The 23,240-nt window shown below is 37.5% G+C and overlaps 1 protein-coding gene across 5 annotated transcripts in view; it reads left to right on the forward strand.

Annotated features, from left to right (window-relative positions):
- The window catches only part of PDE7B (phosphodiesterase 7B), a 222,870-nt gene that overhangs the window by 173,530 nt on the left and 26,100 nt on the right, over positions 1-23,240 (forward strand). For all 5 annotated transcript variants that reach the window (XM_060692247.2, XM_034418865.3, XM_034418864.3 and 2 more), the window contains 4 exons: positions 7,014-7,097; positions 17,112-17,263; positions 20,164-20,227; positions 23,076-23,171. In XM_060692247.2, coding sequence (XP_060548230.1) covers positions 7,014-7,097; positions 17,112-17,263; positions 20,164-20,227; positions 23,076-23,171 — 396 coding nt within the window. The remainder of the gene's footprint in view (positions 1-7,013; positions 7,098-17,111; positions 17,264-20,163; positions 20,228-23,075; positions 23,172-23,240) is intronic.

Raw genomic sequence — 23,240 nt, forward strand, 5'->3', positions numbered from 1 at the left:
CTATGGATCAAATTTTGCTGTGATGTCATTTAAATGCAAAGTGTGTAGCACATCAGCCTTTGAGGAAAATTTGGTGTATAACAAGTAATTTAGGAGTCTGATTACAGCTTGAAATGCCAGCTGTTGTTTAGCTATTTCCCTTGGTGCATATATTGTCTAGGATGCAAGTAAACACAAGATCTATTATGTGAAGAGGTTACTGTCTGAACGCCAGAATGTCCTTGGTTTTTAAGCTGAAGAATAATGGCGGTAACTAGGAACTTCTGATCTTTTTTTATTTTTGAGCAACATGTTCCAACCATAAGTGCACTTCTGATTTCTCTTCACTATGTGAAGAGTCTGAACACAAGAATGTCTGTCTCAATGGCTTATTTTGAATGGGGTGAGCAGACATTGTGACTTGCTTGTTCCTTCTTGCTGACACAATGTGGCACTCTTTGTATAGGTACTACAGTCCTCCAAATATATAATTCTAAATTATTATGTCAGAGGATGGGGATTTAATTATAAAAAGTTCAAAAGAAAATGTTTAAAACGCCAGAAATTGGGTTATTAGCATTTTGAATGTACAATAATGAAAGGAAAAGATTGACATGTGAAACATTCTGTTCTCTTTGAAAAAGGAGCAACTACTTAAACAAGGGGCATGTAGAGAAAGCTCTTTTTCCCCCTGCATCACATCTTACCTTAATCACCATCACATCAAATGATCCTGATGGTTCATTGATATGGGAATAATAATACTAAGATTAGCACAGCTATAGAACATGCAGTCCTAGATTGAATACAGATTTGGGGGTTTCCCAAACAAAAAGAGGATCCAGTCCTGATGATTGGGGTAAGAATAGGTAATGATAAAGTTTCCCTCGCACATACGTGCTAGTCGTTCCCGACTCTAGGGGGCGGTGCTCATTTCAGTTTCTAACCCGAAGAGCCAATACTGTCTGACGACGATTCCATGGTCATGTGGCCAGCATGACTAAATGCCGAAGGCACTGTTACCTTCCCATCTATTTTTCTACTTGCATTTTTACGTGCTTTCAAACTGCTAGGTTGGCAGAAACTGGAGCAAGTAACGGGAGCTCACTCCAATATACAGCGCTAGGGATTCGAACTGCCGAACTGCCAACTTTTCTGATCGACAAGCTTAGTGTCTTAGCCACTGAGCCTGCATCCCCTGGGGGAAGAATAGAAGAATATTTTTCTAGTGTTTGGAAATAAGGAACCTTGTCGCCATCATAATTCCCAAAGCAGATGGCACTTGGAAGAATAAACAATAAAATTAAAGATGGCCTAATTTGCTTTTCCAACAGGTAGCAATAGTAACACAAGTGCTGTGGAAAATCCAGATGTTACATCATCTCCTTGATAACAGGATATGTTGTACTATAATTGGCAAAGAGACCGGGGTATGGGGTGGGGATACAAAATGCAGGGAAGAAAACTCAATGTGCTCTCTTAGTGAATAACATATTCAATACTGAAATAGGCATCTCTCCTTTCCGCTGGAGTTGATTAACTGGTTAATTCTTTAGAAGGTAAAATATTTGAAACCCATGGCAATTGTTTCACTTTGATTGATTTCTTAGAGCCAGGCCATTTCATATGTAAACATGTTCTTAAATCAGAATCAGAGTGCTTTACAGCACATATGTGGTGCTGATAGATTTGTGTACATGTGGTTTTTTTAAAAAAAATATGGTTTGTTAATTTTATTTTTGTTATTTTATAAAGCTTTTAATTGCTATTAGCTGCCCAGAATCATATACTTGACATGAGCAGCTATATAAATTGAAATAATAAATCGATAATAACTTTTCACTGAAGTACCTTCCAGTCATGTGGAATTCAAAATATCCCTGCATCTGTTTAATACTTTTGCATTTTCTTACATGCTGTTCAGTGCTATTTTGAGTCTCTTCCTTGCTGTTGATTTCTATGTGTGAAATACTGAATGTAATTTTAAATGTATTTGTGTCATATAATTTTTTTCATCTGCTGTTGCCCCTCTAGAAGATACTTATATAATTGAATTTCAGCTTTTCTTTTTTCCTAAGCATATTTTACTCTTCCAGACAACATTTTTTATAGTTGGGATGGCTGGAATTTCTTTTCCCATTTTATTTTTTTCTTTCATGATGAGGCGACATGAGCCATCTTTAATCATTCCCTCTTCTCTTCCTGTCTATTTTAACATATGTAGCATGAGTATTTCCTACACACACATGAACATCAGTGAAATAAGCAAGGTTTTGTAGCACATAATTCAGAAATGTAGGTTAATATGCCGTTAAGACTATTGTCATACCCACTGATGTCATCATAACTTTTCAGTGTACTGATGATGTTATCTAATTTGATAATGAAACATTTGCAAGAAAACCACCAAGCTCACAGAGCACCAAGGATCTCTCAGTTCAAATATTTGACCTACAAATATTCTCTTCTCTCAAGATTGTATATGGTCATCATCTTTAAAGAGATGGGTGATTTCTCTTTTCTCATATTAACTCACATTTAAACTGGGGAAATCCTATCATCCCAAAGGGTAGAGATTACCAACGATCACAAAAGCCTTTTAAAATGCAGGTGTAACTCTAACAAGAGTTGTGTTTGGACAAATGAAATTGCTTCCCCCTTCCCCTGCCATAGGAAAAGCACCAAGTTTATCTTTAATAAGAGGTTATGCAGAGGTTATTGGGTACAGATTGCCTTAAGGCACAATCACATTGCATAATATATGCTACAATATAGGCTATTGCTTAACGCATTGTAAGCTGCCCTGAGTCTCCGGAGAAGGGCGGCATATAAATCAAATTAAAAAAAAAAAAAATATTGACTCAGAAAATCCTCATGCCCCGAAAAAATGTGATACATTTCATACAAGTAATAAATTATCCATAGGATATTGTTTTAAATTTTCCCATATTTTCAAAAGATATTTTAAATATTTTTTTAGTAATTTGAGAGATTTAAGGAGCACATTGTTGCCTGAGTGACATTGTTTAACCCTATCTTGCTGAATATGACAATCCATTATTGGAACAGGATTCACTTCTTGATCAGCTATCTCCATGTTACAGACCATAACATATGAAGGAGTGCATTCAAAACTTTTTTTTAAAATTTTTTTTTTAATTTGATTTATATGCCGCCCTTCTCCGAAGACTCAGGGCGGCTTACAATGTGCTCAGCAAAACTTTCATATTCTATTTATTTTGGAACGGCAAAATCTAATATAGCACCTTCTCTTCACACAATACTGTACTCGGCATAGGTAGATTCATGCTACAGATATTATAATCACATCTTTATACTGCGGTACAGTTTTGTGAGAACAAAACTATCTTCACACCAGCATGTTTTTCGGTGGTTAAGACTTTACTGTCTAAACAGGAAAATTCTCAATTTACATCCTACACAGTAACACAGTCCACTTCAGCCCAACAGGATTTTACATTATGTATATAGAGCATAATGTATATAATGTATATATACATTATGTATATAGAGGGACATTGAATTTAAATTCTTTCATACAGACATGGTTGGAAAGAAAAGCCATTTGCTTAGAACTCAACATGATCTTGTCACACATAGTTTATCTCTTCCAGGGCCAAAGTTTGGCTAGCTTTCCAATAAGATATTTTCTTTTCCTGAATAATTTCTGACAGATCACGGCCTAAAGTAGTGCTTTCTTTTTCTTTTCTTTTTTTACTTTCCTAATTCAGATTTGTAATTAACCTCTTTTATTTTTTTATTTTTTCAAGGTTACGTCTTCCCTTCTACTTTCATAGCATAACATTCCTTACTGAACCCAATCTTTATCAACTCCAGGTTTTTGTCTCATTGAGAAATAGAAGCAGACATCCGAGTTAGTTGTGCTGACAGCAAAAAATAAAAATAAAAAGGTGGCTACGAGGCCAATGGTTAAATCTAGCAAAAGCTGAGCAGGCAAAATGGCATGCTGCTGATAAGCTGTTTTCATTACTATCTGTGAAATTTCAACTGCTAAAATGTATGTGGAGTGCCTTCAGAAGGGGAAAAGAGCAAGTTCCTTAATGCAATTGAGAAGATCCAAGTCTGGCACCAGAGTTGAAAAAAATGGAAGGGGGCAGCCAGCAGCTGAAAGAAGATTTTTGGCAGGGAACTGCTACTGGGTTTGGATCTTTTTCTCAAAATGTCAGTGATGAACCACATTTTTTCTTTCAATTTCCATATTGATATGCACATTTTTTATAAGGTGGAGAGAAAGCTGGCAATTATGTATTAATTACATAATTAAAAAATGCATTTTACTATAATGTAACATTTTAGAAACATTTAACGAAGTACCCCCAGGCTGCAAGGTTGCCATAGCAACCCCATGCATTATCTTTTGCTAAGTGAGCAATTTAGTTATATCTCTCTTCATGTTCTCTGCACTAAAACAAAACAAACTCCCTATTCCGTGCAAAGTATGTAATCCACAAAAGCTAAGTTAATACGCATACTTTATTTTTATTCTGGTAATCATCCCTTGGAACAAAAAGTTACATAATATACCTGTGTAATAATATCTAACGATCAGGATTTCTACCAAGCTTCTTCAAATTCACCCATTTTTAATATTTTAGGAAGAATTGCCATACTTAAGCACATATTCACAGCCATAAAAGGCTAGAAAATTTGGTTCCGATCCTGCCCATTACAATTTCCATTTTAAATGGAAAATTTAAATGTATTTAAGCTGGTTACTTAAAAAGGAATCTTAAACATGTTTCCTAAGGTTGAATAATATCAAGGAGCTCAAATTCCTAGCAGGTACATCTTTTGCCCTGTCAGTGCCCTCTTGTGCTACAAAGGCACCCCCAGAATAAGTTAGCTCAGCCTCAGCCCTCTTTCAACAAAAGCAAGTCTCAACAAAGGAGAATATTTGTAAGTCAGGGTTGAAATGAGTGATCCTTGGTGCTCTCTTAACTTGGTTGTTTTCTTGCAGACGTTTCATTACCCAAATTAGGTAATATCATCACCACAAGCTTAGAGAGCACCAAGGACCCCTCAAAAACAAGTCTGCCCTAAAGACAGCATATGGATCCAGCTCAGTAAGCCTCAGTTTTCTAGAGCAGAGGTCTCCAACCTTGGCAACTTTAAGCCTGGAGAACTTCAACTCCAGAAAAAGATTGGAGACCCCTGTTCTAGAGGCAGCTTTTTCTGGAGGAGACATGAAGAGGTGATGGTGTGGTGTTGGAAACAGGAGTTACGTATGACAATTAGAATGTCTGGAAAGGAAGAAGAGATGGTGAAAGGAAATAAATAATATTACAGGTTTTAAACCTTTCCTAGCCTATTCTCCTGCTCTGGATCTAATAGCATTTCTTCTTTGACAACTGAGTCGTAGCCAAGCAGCGCAGAAATTTAAATGTCGCTCTTTATATTAAGTTTGTCTGGAGCTGATGTTCCAGACATGGGAAGCTGTCAACAATGCTTTCTGCCTTCCCTGACAGCTGCCTAATAAACTAGACTAAAGACAAACGAAGAAAGTGCTGCCTAGCTCATAACAATTGTCTCCTTACAGTTCCCATAACCCCTAGCATATAGTGCAATATATAGCATTTTGTACCAGATAAAAAGAATCATTGAGACTTAAATCATCAAGACACTTTAGGGGTGGTTACACTTCTTTCTTTCTTGTCTTGAAGACACAGAGAGTCTGGTCAAGGGGCAGAGGTGGGTTTCAGCAGGTTCTGACCAGTTCTGGAGAACCGGTAGCAGAAATTTTGAGTAGTTCAGAGAACCGGTAAATATCACCTCTGACTGGCCCCACCACCATCTATTCTCTGCCTCCCAAGTCCCAGCTGATCGGGAGGAAATGGGGTTTTGCAGTAACCTTCCCCTGCAGTGGGGAGGGAATAGAGATTTTACAGTATCCTTCCCCTGCCACACCCGCAAAGCCACACTCACAAAGCCACGCCACGCCCACAAAGCCACACCCACAGAACCGGTAGTAAAAAATTTTGAAACCCACCACTGTCAAGGGGGTAATATCACTGAAGTGAGAGAGACCAAGAATTTGGATCATTGTTTTCGGTGGGATAAGGCTTAAGTAAGTATAATCATCAGTATGGGGAAAAGCAAACCAGTTTTGTGCAATTGGCAGGGTAAGGTGTGATGTCAATGGAAGACTCGTGTTTCTTGAAACCACCCCAGATTTTTTTTTAAAAAAAAAAATGAATCCAGAATTCTCAATCCTGTCTACCCTGGAAAACCCCTGGATGCTGAAAAAGGGTTCCTTGCTTGAAGAGAAACGTTTATTATTTATACTTTGAAATATCTTTATTTGCATATGTATTTGTACTTCAGGATTGTACTCTCCCATTATTCATGGCCAGTGCTTATCATTTTTTAACCAATTTATATTATGTGTTTGATTGTAATGTATATAGTACTGAAGGCATTGGAGGTTTTTCCCTGACAGTATAAGACTATGTTAGATAAATAAATAAAACTCTACAATTTTTTTTTCTTTTAGAAACTTTATTTTCTATGTAAAACAGGGGTGTCAAACTCAAGGCCCGGGGGCCGGATCCGGCCCACAGGGTATTTAGATCTGGCTTGCAGGGCTCCCCTGGAAACAGCAAAGGATTGGCCCGTGGTGCCCCTGCCAGCGAAAACGGAGCTCGAGAGGGCTGCCCGCAGCCCTCCTGAGCTCCATTTTTGCTGGCACAGAGTTGCAGGAAGCCATTGCAGCCGAAAATGGAGCTCAGGAGCCTGTTTTCGTTGGCAGAACGCTTGGGCCACCACAGTCACCCCCGACACAAGTGATGTTGAACTGGCCACACCCACTCTGGCCACACCCACCCTGGCCCCTCACGGTCAAACATAACCTAATGCGGCCCTCAATGAAATCGAGTTTGACACCCCTGACGTAGAACATTCTGAATTGATCTCACTCTTAAATAATGTATAAGGGGTTAAATAATTTTGGGAGGGGAAAACAGTATCTCTAACATTGGCCCCATTATATTTTGCAGGAGATGTACGCCTGAGAGGTCAGACAGGGGTTCTTTCTGAGCGACGTGGTTCCTACCCATTCATAGACTTCCGTCTTCTTAACAGTAAGTATAGCACACACTGAAATGTTTCCAGGAAAGAGGAAGTATATTTTATTTATTTATTTTTGCTCTCTCCAAATTTATTAAATGGAAAATGCTTGCATGAATGTATCATGCTATTCTCTTTCAGGATAAACAGAGTGCGGAAAAGGGACAAGAAATACTAAAAGAAATTAAGGAATAGCAAAAAAAATATTTCAAAGGAAATATAATTACAACTAATTTTTATCAACCCCATTCACTAAATATTTCTATCCTGGCCAATCATGCTGGCTTCTTCTATGAGTATGTTACCTTTAGTTCATAAAACTTCGGACTTCTCTCTTTTTAAGGGTCTCATCAAATCCATTCAACTTAAGACTTCCTAATTTATTTATTTCTACACCGTTCATCTCACTTAAGTGAATCTGGGTGCTTTAGTTCTTTTCCTTGCTCACAAACTGCACTGCCTTCAGCTTCTAAAGAAAAGGCAGAATAAAAATGTAGTCAATGAATCAATAATAGGGGGAAAGTGATGATATTGTGGTTATGTGCAACTCTACAAACACATAATGGAAGAAACGTGTCCTGAGAATGGATTTTGAGCATGTGAGTTTTCTGGGGAATCTTATAAGATTATCATGAGCAGTTGCTAGGCCTTGTTAATAATAACACTACTTAAAAGGAGAAGCAAGAAAAAATTGAATTGGATTAAAAATAAGAAAATATTTAACGATCACAAAAAAACTCACGTAGATATGACATACATTTTTAACCATAACTCTCAAAGGTTTTCTAATGCATTGTTTATTACTTACCAGTTTTCCACATCTGCTTTCTGCAATCTATCATTAAATAAAAATTCAGGAATATGCTATCCTAATAGGCAAACTACTGTATTTCTGTTAATGTGCACTTTTAGTTAACTGAGTAGCTACTTTTCAGGTAGTGTGGATCAAGTGGAAAGGCAATCCATATGGCAAAAGACATCATGGAATAGAACTTTTTGCACTGCTACTTTTAGCTCTAATTTCTATTTTTCATGCATGTTTACATGATATATAAGAACAAACAAAAAAAATGTGTAACACAATATAAAATGAAATAATTAATTATATTTAATATTTTTATTGTATTTATTTTATTATATTATGAGCCAAGGTGGTGCAGTGGTTAGAATGCAGTATTGCAGGTTAATTCTGCTGACTGCCAAGGGTTCGATCCTCACTGAGTCAAGGTTGACTCAGCCTGCCATCCTTCTGAAGTCAGTAAAATGAGGACCCAGATTGTTGGGGGCAATATATTGACTCTGTAAACCACTTAGAGAGTGCTATAAAGCATTGTGAAGCAGTATATAAGCCTAAATGCTATTGCTATTGGTATAATCAGTCGGTAACTTTTAGTCTTGTTAAATGTGTTGTGATCACACCAGGGGTAAAAATCCTACTGAAATCAACAACCTAATTTTAATGTTTTATGCCTCTGTAAATAAATCACTCATAACAACCCTCAGTGTATGAAAAGCTTACCATTCTTTTACTCTCTCTCAGTGTGTGATATGAGTGCATTACCTGTTAGCTGTGGGATGCACATTTCAGATTTCAAATATCTCTGTATCAAACATTTACTTCATTTTATTGGAAGCTAGTCTGGTTCAAAAAGGGTTTTCCTGGTAAAGCACTGATAATTTAATTCTCTGATTGACTAAGCTGCTTGTTGAGTCATCGAAGCAGATCCTTTCGGTAACTCGTATGTGGTAATTAAAATTAGCTTTCATTATCATGTCATACTGCCTGTCAGTGACTGATAGAATACACTTTTGGATTGCCTTAATTAAGAACAAGAGGAAATTCCATGCTGCATTGTTGAAATGGGATCAGTGATTCACACCATAGTTTATAAAAAAATGGAATATGCTTTTCATGTATTGTTCCTAACTGGAACCTGATTATTAAGGATCAAAAGCTAAAGCCAACAAAAAGCAAAGATTTAGGAACAATGTCAATATACCCCTTGTCAAGAAAATAATGGGTTATATGACTAATTTATCAAGAATTCTCACTTGAGGTATTAATGATTAGGTTCAAATTATTATATACTTTGGGATGTTTACACAAAGATCCAGCTTTTTGAGAAGTCCATAATGGTGGGAAAGGGACAAGGAACATGAGAAGAAGACAATCTACAGAAATAGCAATAATGGGTCTATTATTGGGGAGCTAAAAGACCGAGCTAAGGTCAAATTATCATAGAGAAAATCTGTTTTTGTTATTGGTAAGAGTCAACACAGTCTTGATGATTCATAATCAGTTAATATATTCCTTTTTCCAATATAACTTTTTTTTTAAAAAAAAGACTCTTACTATTATTTTAGGTAGGTTAAAAATTCCTACTAAAATTCTAATTTCTAAAACTAAAAATTCCAATTTCATAGAATCGCTTATCACAAGATTTAGTTTCTAGTTCTTTGATCTTCCTTGTTGCCTTTCTCTGAATTATTTCAGTCTCTTTGAATTCTTTTAGAAATATAACAACAACAATCAGGCACAGTACTTGAAGGTGAGAGGTGAGGAGTGTGATCAATGGAAAAAGCTAGTTGAACAAATATATTTAAACGCAGTGCTTCTGTTGATGTAAGTTAAGTCTGAATTTATCTTTTTGCAGCTGCATAATAATGCAGACTAGTGATGAGATTCAGCCAGTTTGCACCACTTCGGGAGAACCGGTTGTTAAATTACTTGAATCCCACCACTGATGCAGACCCATATTCAATTTGTAATCCATTATTTTTACAAGTATTATTATACAGACAGATATCCCCTATCCTAATTTGTATAGCTGGTTCCTGTTTCCTAAATGGCAAAAAAAAAAAAAAACCACCTATTTTTATTTCTCTGTTCTAGTGTACTAACTACAAATTTTGTATCATCTATGAATTTAATATATGTTCTTTATATCTCATTATCCAAGTCATTAGCACATAACCTTAAAGTACCATGTTCCAGCTTCCCAATATTATGAATCCTAATTTAACTAAGTTAATGTATCCTTATGAAATTGCTGAGAGATGTTACCTATTGAGTTGGGCTCAAGTGATGACCCATTGCAGGCTGAGCTGGAGACACTGTTGAAGTCTTGAACTGGTGTTTGATGGCTGTTAAGGACTGGATAGTCATGGGAGATATAAATTGACATTATCCCTATGAAGCTGGAATTTCTGTTTGACTGCATACATCCAAGTCATTCAGTAACATCAGTCCCAGGAGTTACTCTTGATGGGGTTGTACGCCCGCTAAACACGCTCCATAATTTGGAGTCATGGCTGCTTTTTCATAGGAGGATAGAAGCCATGGCTGGGGGGCTTTTGCCCAGCTTTGTTGCAGTGTCCTAATGACAGTGCTATCCTTTATCACCAATTGGTTGGACAACTGTAATTCCACATGTGGTTTCTTTTCAAGATAACCTGGAAGCTACAACTGATACAGAATGCAATGCCCAGACTGTCACTGGCACATTCTCACTACAGCAGAGGAACACTGATTTTAAGACCACTGAGCTGCCAGTAGATTTCCAGGCCAGTTCAGAATACTGATAAAGCCATATACAGTTTGGTATAAAATTTACATGGGTTACAGATATTGGAAAGAGAGAGGCCAGGAGTAAGGTAGGAAGGTTTTGCTAGACTTTTGGATTCAACAGTGCACTGACAAGATGAAATAGGATGAACAATATCTATAGGTATAGACAGGGGTGAGATTGAAAAATTTTAGCAACCAGTTCTGTGCCCGGTTGCTGGGTGGGCGTGGCCATGGGGTTGTGGCCTAGTCGGCTTCCTACACCACAGTGAGGGGTTGTTTTAGCCTTCCCCAGGCTCCGGAGGCTTTTCTCGAGCTTCTGGGAGGGTGAAAATAGCCTCCCCCAGGGTCCGGAGACCTTTCAGAGGCTGGAAATGGGTCCGTTTCAGGACTTCTGGTACTTCCAGTAGGCCCATTTTTCACCCTCCTCAAGCTCCGCACATGCCCTACACTTACCTGGTATCCAAAATGGGCCACGTGTAGACTCCTGAGAGGGGCGGGGTGAGGTGGGTGTGGTCAGCCAGTCCTTTTAACTACCAGTTTGGCGAACCAGATTAAAATTAACATCCGGTTCACCCGAACTGGTCTGAACCAGCTGAATCCCACCCCTGGATATAGAATTCTGCTTGAAGAAACAGTCCTCCATTTTCCAAATTACCATCACCATTTTAAACTGTTAAATTCATTACCAAAAATCAATTAGAATGTTAATTTTATTTCATTACTCCATACCAATCTGCTGAAGCATTTTAACCAAATCATACCCACCTGTTGCAATCTTTTTATTCAGTTAAAGTATGTTCTTGGATCAGGAGTATAGCTTTTCTTATCTAGAAACACTTTATATTATTTAACATTATCTCCACAAGTATTTAATTAGTCACTTGATTATTTTCCACAGTTTCTAAAACTAAAGTATATACTTTAAACTATGAGATTGGTTATTTAATTTGTTACCTGACCTTCTGTTCCAAGGAAAAGGGTGTTGTGATGATAACACAGGATATTTTTCAACTGCCGTAAGGAAGAGAGAAAACAAAGTTAAAGAGCCATTAAGATGATAAATGAAAAAGCTGGATATATTCTATTATTACAGGTTCATTTGCTTTAAGGAGGAACAGGAACAGGGAAAGAAGGGCATTTCCTTTCTTTGACTTCACAATCAGCCATAAAGTATTAACCCTTTTAAAAATGACTTCAAAAGTATCTAGGTAAAAGAGCTTATCTTATAAAATTCCTTATGTGTTTAGTTATTGTGTTTATAATTCAATGTATATAATATAGTTTCTTAAGGATACCTCATTAGCCTTCAAATTGGGGGGAGGGGTTAAGGAGGTGGGAGTTGCAAATATTTGCCATCTTAGAACCCCCTATATCAATAAAAGAGAATATTTGTAGCTCAGGATTGAAATGAGGGGTCCTTGTTGCTCTCTGAGCTTGCTTGTTGTCTTGCAGACATTTCATTATGGGTATTGTGGGTATTGCTGTGAGTATTGCCTCCTAAAGACTATGTCGATTGTCCAACCTTGGTTCTTGGGGGGGAGAAATTGTCCCCCTCAGAACGGGATCGCAATTTGGGTGTCCTCCTAGACTCACAGCTAAGATTAGAGCAACATCTGACTGCTGTGGCTAGGCGGACCTTTGCACAGGTTCGCCTGGTGCACCAATTGCAACCCTACTTGGATCGGGAGGCTCTCCTCATAGTCACTCATGCCCTTGTCACCTCACAGTTAGATTATTGCAACGCGCTCTACATGGGGCTACCCTTGAAAAGTGTTCGGAGACTACAGTTGGTCCAGAACGCAGCCGTGCGAGCTGCCGTGGGTGCACCTAGGTACACCGCATTACACAAATTCTCCACGAGCTGCACTGGCTCCCTATTGGTCTCCAGTCACAATTCAAGGTGTTGGTTTTTACCTTTAAAGCCCTACATGGCTCAGGGCCAGGTTATCTTCGAGACCGCCTTCTGCCGCATAGTTCCCAGCGACCGGTAAGATCCCACAGAGTTGGTCTCCTCCGGGTCCCGTCGGCTAAACAATGTCGGCTGGCGGGCCCGTGGAGGAGGGCCTTCTCTGTGGCTGTCCCAGCTCTCTGGAACCAGTTACCTCCTGAGGTCCGGATCATCCCCACCCTATTGGCCTTCCGAAAAGCGGTGAAGACCCGGCTTTTCCGGCAGGCCTGGGGCTGTTGATCTCGCTCTGTGATCTGGTGAGATCTGGCCATGAATGGTGTGAATGAGTTTTTAATGTTTTTAATGTTTTTTAATTTTTCAATGTCTTTTTATAATGATTTTTTAAGTGTGAGCCACCCTGAGTCTTCGGAGAAGGGCGGCATATAAATTTAATTAATTAAATTAATTAAATTAAATTAAATTAAATTAAATTAAATTAAATCAAATCATTACCCTAACTAGGTAACATCATCAGTGCTATGGATAGTAAGGAGAACATGCAATTAGGTATCTCAGGGCATTGCTGCACACTGACAAGACTGCCCTCAGTCAATGGCTCACCTTCAAGCAGACTTCAATACAATCATGTTAATTTCTGCCTTTTTCCTATTGAATCTTCAATGCATAATGTGATACTAATTCCTCTTCAGGGGTCAATTGGCATTATAGAACCCTAGACTTTTAGGATGGGATCAGAGCAGAGATTTTATAAATAAATCAATTAAAAAATTGATTTTTATGACCTTGTATTCCCTTAATTTGGAGTAGAGTTGGAGCAACTGGATGGAGCTGAGCATTTACTGGCTGGCTGCCCTTTCTAATGCCATGTGGAGTTCGCAGCAGATATTTTTTCTTTGCACTGTAGGAGAGAAACATCTGCCACTACCTAGGATTGAACTCTGAACCACCTGAATGACCGTCTTCACCACTAGCCCACCACACTGCTCTGTTATCAATGATTATAAATAAATCAATAGCAGTTTTTAAAATATAGATCAATGATTTTATTATTTGCCTCATTTTCAGTGGAATTTTGGAGCTGGACTGGACAATGGAGGCAAAAACAAATGCTTGTTAGTTAGCAAATAGATCAGTAATAATTTCCTTGTTGAACAACTTCACTGTAAAATTATCTTTCTTGCATTTAGGACATCTAGGAAGACGAATAGGAGGAAAAGTGTTCATCGACTTGATTCTAGTAATTTTGATACCAAATCAAATAATGAAAGAAGACAATGACACTTATATTAGAAAAAGTATATCAATTTTTGAGAGATTATTATTTATCAAAATAATGTAAAGAATTGTTTTTGCTAAAATAGGTGAACAGTAAACTTAAGTATTTCTTTGCTTAAGTTATGCACTCAAGTTGGAATGTACTTAGATATTTTTACCTCATAGAAAACACTTGGAATTGGTGCCTCTTTTTCCTCCCCTTCTCTGTCACTATAAGTGTTTAAGAACACATGTGCATGCAACGTGCTTTTATAAATTGGAAACCTGAAGGCCAAGGTGGTTGTTTTTTTGACTACATATAAGATATTCTGCCAGCAGCTGAGTGCAGGACAAAAATGTTTTTAAATAAGTAAATATTTACTTTAAAAAAGCAAAAATTAACTTCAGCCAGTGGAGCACTGGAGAAATCCAAGGCTTTAGCCTTAAAATTCCATTTGCATTAACCAGGTAAATTTTATTTTGGAAAGACTAAAATGTTTAGTTTTAATACTGAAGGGGAGATTTGTTTTTGTTTTTTTATTTAATTTAAGATATTATTAAATCAGATTTCAAAACAAATATATCCCAGGGCACCTTGTAAAACATTTTAAAGCCTTAGTTCTGAAATAAAAGTAGACAATGTTTTGTATGTGGCCAGCATAATCACGTCAGTAGCTCTGGATTTGGATATTGAGTAATCAAGTCAGATTGATTATGCACTTTCTCTATGAAATAAAGCAATCTTTTGTCATTTGCTCTTAAGCGACAGTTTGTATGTAATATGGGAAATGCTGTACCTTTAATGTGGATACGCCTTACATAAGTACTACTAAAGAGTATGGAAAATATTAAAAAGGGACACAATAAGGTTTAGTTTGAAATCTCTATGTTAGGTACTCTATGTTACTGTATTGAGATGAATTGAAAAAAATGGTCAAGTTTTGCTCTTTGAATATAACAGTCGTTTTAAGGAAGCTGTGCAGAGATATGTTAATATGATAAATAAAGTTGATTTTTCTCTTTTGGATTTACAGTGTAGAAGGAAAACACTGTGAATTTGCCAATAAGGACAAAGAGATGGTAGAATGAAAATTCATTTAAAATTCCCTTGATGTTAAATGCAGGCACAAAATATTGTGTATTACAATCATGTTTTGTTTTATTTCTTAACTGAAATATGAGGATGCATATAAGGGCTAATAGGTACAAAAATCAGGATGAAAAGCAGATGAAAATAAAGGGATGTACATAGGAAACTTTTGTGCCATCCAGCAGGCAACCCAGATCAGATAGCTCTAATACATTTAAATAATTCTCTTTACTCACATATCTGTTTAGGCCAGGCTATAGACATTTTGGCACTCTAGGCAAAGTCATATCTGGCATCTCTTATGGTTTGACTCATCTTCTGGATTTGCTAAGAATTTCAAAATGATGTTTTTTTGTTTCTTTTTTCTTTGACATTTGAAGATTTACAGTTGTGATTTTTCAACTCTGGACCATTTTTTTCACCCTATATACATTCTAAATAATTTAAAGTACATCAGCGCCCCTGTTTATTATATATCAACAACTCTGTGAAGTCTTATTTAATCCTTGAGCTGGCGCACTAATTCACAGGATGAGACATTGATATTTTTCTATTTTTTGTAGTAAAAAATAAGACTTCACAGAATTGTTGACATATAATAAACAGGGGCGGTGATATACTTAAAATTATTTAGAATGTATATAGGGTGGGAGGAAGAAACCTGCCAGAAGATACTAAATTGAAAGCCTTGGGTTGCCAGATTGAGAGCTATATTACCAGGTCTCTGCACTTGTCTGGGTGAAAGAGTGGGTAACTTTGAGACATAAAAGTCTATTAACTTTGGAGGGACATGATCTCCAACTGGAGTGGCAGGCCTTTCTATGGTATGGGAAAAATAAAAAAAAATGGATATTTTCAAAGGCACCTTGTTAGAAATGCACTGCTGTTAGTATGGCGGAAAATTAAAGAAAGACACTATATAAAAATATCAGTCTGGCTTTCCATGATGGGGGCACTGATTCATCCGAATGTGATTAATGTGGAAAAGATTGTAAGATACAAGGAGTATTAAAATGGAAGACGAGCAAGTGAAAGAAACAATGATAAGATGGGCTAAAAGCTTTGGTTACTCAATAGAATTAGACAAGTGGAAGAAACTGTGGGATAGAAACTGTAAATTAACAATGTCAACGGCCTATAAAATGTTTTGTAAGTGGCATTTACCACCAGTGAAGTTAGCAAAATTATCAGCTAAATGTTAGAAGTGTAATCAGATATCAGGTTCATATTATCATATGTGGTGGACATGCCCAAAGGCAAAAAACTACTGGACTAAAATACATACTTGGTTAGAAAAAATGATAAAACAACACATAGATTTGAAACCAGAAATATTTCTGCTGGGGATACTACCAGAACAGTATAATAAAAGGATTACATATTTAATTCTGCATGTAGTAACGGCAGCAAGAATAGTGTTTGCACAACAATGGAAAAATGATGAGGTCCCAACAGATGAAAGTGTAATAAAAAAAATATTAGAATGTGCTGAGATGGATAGATTGACACTTAAGATAAAAGAAAAGGAAGAAACAGAATACTTTTAAACATGGGATATATTTTACCAATGGTTAACTAACAAAAACAGAAGTTAGAATTTAAAAAAAAAATACAGGTAATAAAAATTTGTATTGAAAATATTGCAAGATGGACAGACTAATTGTATTATTATTTTGTGATTAATATTGATAGGTCTATTAAGATTACTAGTATGATTATGGTTATTGTTGTACCTTTACTCAAAATTGATTATGCCCAGACTGTTCAGATAGACATGGAATTTTTAATGGAAATTTTAAAGGAATTTTTAAAGGAAAAATGTACCAATAAAACATATTCAATATATATACATATATATATATTTCTATTTTTTTGTGTGTGTGTTTTTCAGAAATCTTTTCAATTTTGGTACTCCCTAAAATTTGGTTTCCTTAAACTGATGTCTACTAGGGCTAAGTCTACAGGCAGTCCAGTTTAGGCAGTAGAAAAACAATAAACAAGTGATATTTTGATTCTTCCTAGTTTCAACAACTTACCACATTTTTAAATAGAATGTGATGGTAGTATCTTATTTCTTGTGACTAGGGAAAATAAGAGCATAATTATATTATTCAGAAAATTTAAAAACAGCTAACCAAGATTCTGCTTTTGTGAAGTTGGTGTTTATTACTTTACTGAAGATCTTCTGTCCCCACTTTTTCCCATAGATACCATTTACTCTGGAGAAATTGGAACAAAGAAAAAAGTTAAGAGACTGCTAAGTTTTCAGAGATACTTCCATGCATCCAGGCTATTGCGTGGAATCATACCACAAGCCTCACTGTACTTATTGGATGAAGACTACCTTGGTCAAGCAAGGGTAAAAAGCAATCTATTCTATCAAGTTCAGTTCTTATAATCAAGCTGCATTTGGAATCTCACTCCTAGTTTAACCATTAATTTGATTGATTGATTGATTGTTATCCTGTCTTTATTATTTTCATGAATAATTCAATGCATCAAACATACCTAATATCCTCTCCTTCTATTTTCACCACAATAAAAACCCTGGGCTGAGAGGCCCAAAGTCATACACCCAGCTTTCATGCCTAGAACTCAGGATCCCCCAGTTTCTATCCTGGTGCCTTAACCTTTAGACCATATTGGGAATAATGAGAAGCTTCCTGGTATGTTTGAATGAAAAGCAGCATGAAAGAGGTTTGCAAACACAGAGACTTATGCCAAGATGTCACAGTTAGGATTTGATTATCTGAATCGGGCCTAAACTGTATTATTAATTTAATCCGTCTGCCATATAGGCAAGATTGATTCTAAAGTACGCTAGCTTAAAGAAGTTGACAGAAAAAAATATTAATACTGTACAGTACAGTCTTGTACGTGTCAGTTCAGAGGTCTTTCTTGTTGAACTCTCGAATATATAAGTGTGGAATCATAGCTTTCATCTGTAGCAGCACCGTATCCAAGTAAAACTGTCCTGGGCTCAGGGGTGGGTTCTACTTACCTTTGCTACTGGTTTGCATCGCGCCTGCACGTGCGCTCTTCTACACATGCACAGAAGCTTCTGCGCATGCTTAGATCACCTATGATGACATCCGGGTCAGTGGGCGGAGCCTCCTGCCAGTTTTACTACCGGTTCTTGCAAACCGGTCCAAACCAGAGGCAACCCACCACTGCCTGGGATGAATTATAACCTTTCAACCACGCCCCTTTATCTATTTTAATTGGTTTAGATACATTACAGGTAGTCCTCGACTTACAACTATTCATTTAGTGAGCATACGAAGTTACAATGGCAGTGAAAATGTGACTTATTTTTACACTTATAACCATTGGAGTGTATGATCTCCATGGTCATGTGTTCAAAATTCAAGTGTGTGGCAACTGGCATGTATTTTTGACAGTTGCACCGTTGCAGGGTCATATGATCACCAGATTTGCTTAATAACCACATGATTCGCTCTAACAACTGCAGTGATTCACTTAACAGTTGTGGCAAAAAAGGTTATGCTATGGGGAAAAATTCACTTAGCAACTGCCTCGCTTAGCGACAGAAATTTTGGGTTCAATTGTGGTCATAATTGGAGGACTACATATATGATGGAACTTAACGTTTCAGTATTGATTTGTATAGGTCCCATCAGGACAGTTAATATTAGATGGATTTATCTGTAGATCCCGGCTAGCTTCAGGAATTAGTTGATGAGACTATTTCAGGATTCATACACTTCAGCGTGAAAATAATTTATTGTTGCTGATATATGTCTCCTCAGGATCAAGCTTTGGATCTGTCTCTTTAAGAGTTATTATAAGGCACCCAGAGCTTGGAGTGGTATGGCTTACTGATAATTACATATATTTTGATTATGTAACAGAACTCAAGTATAAACCATGATTTATAAATCAAAATGGCAAACCAAATATAGATAGTCCGCGACTTACAAGCAATACTTAGCCACTGTTTGAAATTACAATGGCACTGAAAAAAAGTGAATTACATCGTACTTATAACTGTTGCCGCATCCCTTTAGTCACATGATCAAAATTCAGGCACTCCACAACTGGCACGCCATTACTATGGTTGCAATCTCAAGAGGTCATATGAGATCACCATTTGCAACCTTCCTAGCTGGCTTCCAACAAGCAAAGTCTATGGGGGAAGGCCAGATTTGTCTAATGACCGCATGATTTACTTAACCACTGTAATGACTCGCTTAACAACTATGGCAAAAAAAAAATGTACAATTGGATGTAACTCATTTAACAACCACTGTGTGAACCCTGCTGCTGTGTTTTATTTTTTAAGCCAGAATTCCTTCCCCAGTTCTGGCAGGCTTCCCCCTTTTCAAATGTGTGTGGATTGTTTTCTCCATCGCACAAATGTAGGCATTTTAAGTCAGGCATTAACTAAAATTTACATTATTCATTCTTAAACGGGTTAGGCATCTCAAAGCCTATCAATCCCATGCAATCTCAAAGTTTTTGTTTTATACCCCCAAATCTCCCTAAATAAAATGTGTAAAGCTGACTCTAGAATTCAAAGACAAGGGTGAAATGGAATATCATGAAATCTGGAATAAAATGTATCAATGGTTGGAGAGGAGGAGAAATGTCGGGATAGAGAAATATGGATAAATCAAGAGTTTAAGAATTATTATATTCGTATTATGTGATAGGTAGGAATTGTATCGGTATAGAATGTAATTTCTATAGACGAAGAGATTTATGTAGCTGAATTTTGATAGATTGTACAAAGGTATATATCGAATATGAATTGTAGTTGTTGTAAGGAAAAATTTGATGGAAATGTTGGAACCAGAGAAGCCGCACTATGTCCAATGTTTTTAACTGTATATTTAATAAAAAAAACTTTTAAAATAATGTGTAAAGCTTTCAGAAAAGTTGGGACTCTTAATGGCAGGACCTTGTCAAATAAGACATGAAAAAGGGGAAATTACTTCAGTTCCTACATGTTGTCATAACATGATCCCATTCCTCTACCTACTCAGAATAGTGGGTGGGGGAGTAACTCCTATGTAACTTCATTCTGTGCAACCGCCATATTTAAATACTTAAATTGGGATAAATCACCTATATTGCAAGTATAAAACTTGATTTCCAGGGTAATTCTAATTCGAGATTAGGTTTTCTTTGTGCAATTATTGTATCCTGTTTTAAGGATTCTGCTCATTTTAATAGAAAGCACTTTACATTTTAATTGGTACATACAAATTATTCTGCACTTTATCTTTCTATTTCCAGCATATGTTATCCAAAGTGGGAATGTGGGATTTTGACATTTTCCTGTTCGACCGCTTGACAAATGGTAAGGTACAAAGAATCAGCACAAAATGCTATTTTGTTAACAGTAATGTTCCATGTTTTCACTGATTGCACTCAAGGTTGTTCCTTCAACCTTAAAGCTTGCCTTGTTAAAATTTTTCTTCTTGCGCAACATGAAGAGAAATAGCCTAAACAGACAGGACAGAAGACTTACAAAAATGCCTTTTTACAGCTGTGATGGTACTATCCTATATCCTGGAATTTACCCTATGCAGAACATCTTGGCTCTTGTTGGTAAAAAAAGATACCAACTCTGTAACTGTGGACAAAAAAGAAATAAAGGGAAAAGAAGAGATACCTGAATTGATATCAAAAGTCTGTAGAGATTTGTGCAAGTTCACAGCACGTGCATGTCGTTTCTTGTTGTCATTGACACTTTTAGTCTTCTAATTTCCTGGCTCAGTATATACTAGGCCTCAATCCTCTCTCTTTATCACCCAGATCCTGCTAAAAACAACCATCTTATCTTGCTCCTACTGATAGTGTTTGTTATTTTTAAAGCAAAAAAAAAAATCCAACAACTGCTTTCTTAGTAATTTGTGTGATTTTAAATATAACTTTAAAATTAGTCGATTAGAATCAGCCTTTAGGCTATTATGTCAGGAGGAAGACTGGGGCCACAATTCCCCCCACACACACACTTTCATAAGTGGTCCATATCCCTGCCCCCCCCCCCCAAAAAAGTCCTATAAAATTTAGGGTGATGCTTATCTCTTACTTTTGCTCAAAGTATCCTGGATGAGTTTTTTAAAAAAAAAAAAAAAAAAACTTTCAAAATGCATTGCTCTGACCATAATGGTACAAGATTATTTTTGCAGCTCAGCCTTTGGTGTGAATTCTGGCTTTCGTTCAATATGCAGCCTACTGTGTCTTTCCCCTTCAGAAGAACTGTGATAATAACAGATATATTGCATAAAAGGCAGCCTGCTGGCTGTAGCCCATCTTTCTGGTACAATGAGCAGTGTGGTTCCTTGAGAGCAAAAAATCCTGTCACTACCGGTTTGCTCATGGGCGTGTGCGCGTTCGTGGGCACAGCGTTGTGCGTGCCCACGGATGCGCCCGCGCCCATGAGCGAAGTGCATATGCAGAGATGTCCGGGTGGGTGGGCGGAGCCTCCCGCCATCACTGCTACTGGTTCGCCCAATTCGGGGCGAACCGGTAGCAACCCACCACTGGTACATACCCAGAATCCTCTGTTAATACCTGGAACGTCCATGAAGTATAGGCAGTCTTCAGCAAAGAATCAGTGTGAAAAGAATAGAATGTTTGGACATCCATGAAAACTCCTGGACATGTTCTTCCAATCGCAAAAATATGTAGGTCATCCTTGACTTACAACCATTCATTCGGTAAACTGTTTAATGTTATAATGGCACCGGGAAAAAACGTGATTTCTGACTGGTTCCCACACTTATGACCATCACAGCATCCCCACAGTCACGTAATCAAAATTTGGTCTTATGACTGGTCCCCACTGTCAGGGTTCCAAGCAGGGGTGAAATCCAGCAGGTTCTGACAGATTCTGGAGAACCGATAGCAGAAATTTTGAGCAGTTCGGAGAACCGGCAGTGGAAATTTTGAGTAGTGCGGAGAACTGGCAAATATCACCTCTGGCTGGCCCCAGAGTAGGGTGGGAATGGAGATTTTGCAATATCCTTCCCCCGGAGTGGGGTGGGAATGGGGATTTTGGAATCCTTCCCCTGGAGTGGGGTGGGAATGGAGATTTTGCAGTTTCCTTCCTCTGGAGTCGGGTGGGAATGGAGATTTTGCAGTATTGTTCCTCTGCCACTCCCACCAAGCCACGCCCACAGAACCAGTAGTAAAAAAAATTGTATTTCACCACTGGTTACAAGTAATAAATCCATTGCAAGCAAGACTTCGAGGCAATTGAATTCCTCAAAGATTACTTTTATTGGAAATATCCTATTGGCACATATCGGGTGAAAACTGACTCTGAAAACTCCCGTGGATTTCACCATATTAAAAGTAAAAGATTTTCCACTTTCTCAAAAAAAATCAGTCACATGGTCCAAACATCGTGCTGTCTGACAGCCAGGCGGCATCACTCCACCTCCTTCCAACCAGGTGTGAGAATGTCCTTGATTCCCCAAGAGAAAGTATTTTGTTTTGGCTACAAAAATCCCACTATTTCAAATCCCCCCTCCCTGACCCTCAGCTCCAGTATGGCAACACTGAAGCGGACAAAATGGCTTCGGTCAGGCCAACTTCAGAGTTGATACCCACTGTTACGACCATCGTAGCATCCCCATGGTCACATGATCAAAATTTGGGTACTTGGCAACCAACATGTATTTATGATGGTTGCAGTGTCCTGTGGTCATATAATCTCCATTTGCGACCTTCCCAACCAGCTTCCAACAAGTAAAGTCAATGGCAACCCATATTCATTTAACAACTGCAGTGATTCTCTTAACAACATAGCAAAAAAAAAGGTTGTAAAATTGGAAGCAACTCAGTTAACAACTATCTTGCTTAACAACAGAAATTTGGTCCCAATCGTGGTTGTAAATTGAAGCCTACCTATATTCATCTGTCCATGTGGCAAATATAAGAAATACCCTTATTTCATATCTGAAGTTGACTCAATACTGCTAGAAAGTGGGTAGAAGGATGTTCTTGCTATCAGCCCTCCAGATGTTTTGGAAATGACTTTAGCTGCCATGCTAGCTGGGAATTTGTCTTGTCTCCATAAACTTACACCACTACTTGTTTAGGTACTGGGAAGATTTCTAGAGTTACAGAGCCTGGATTCTACCTACTTCATGGTATAGTAAATGCAAGTAATTGATGTGCCCTTTTTGTTCTTTCAGGAAACAGCCTGGTAACCTTGTTGTGCCACCTTTTTAATATACATGGACTTATTCATCATTTTCAGTTAGATATGGTTACATTATACAGATTTTTAGGTAAGCACATTCTTTCATCACTTGTCAGTGTTGGTGCTATCTCTCTATCTCTTTAACTATCATTGATCT

The sequence above is a fragment of the Pantherophis guttatus genome, chromosome 1 (genome assembly GCF_059756535.1).
Source record: "Pantherophis guttatus breed Tessera chromosome 1, ASM5975653v1, whole genome shotgun sequence".
Classification (NCBI taxonomy): Eukaryota; Metazoa; Chordata; class Lepidosauria; order Squamata; family Colubridae; genus Pantherophis; species Pantherophis guttatus.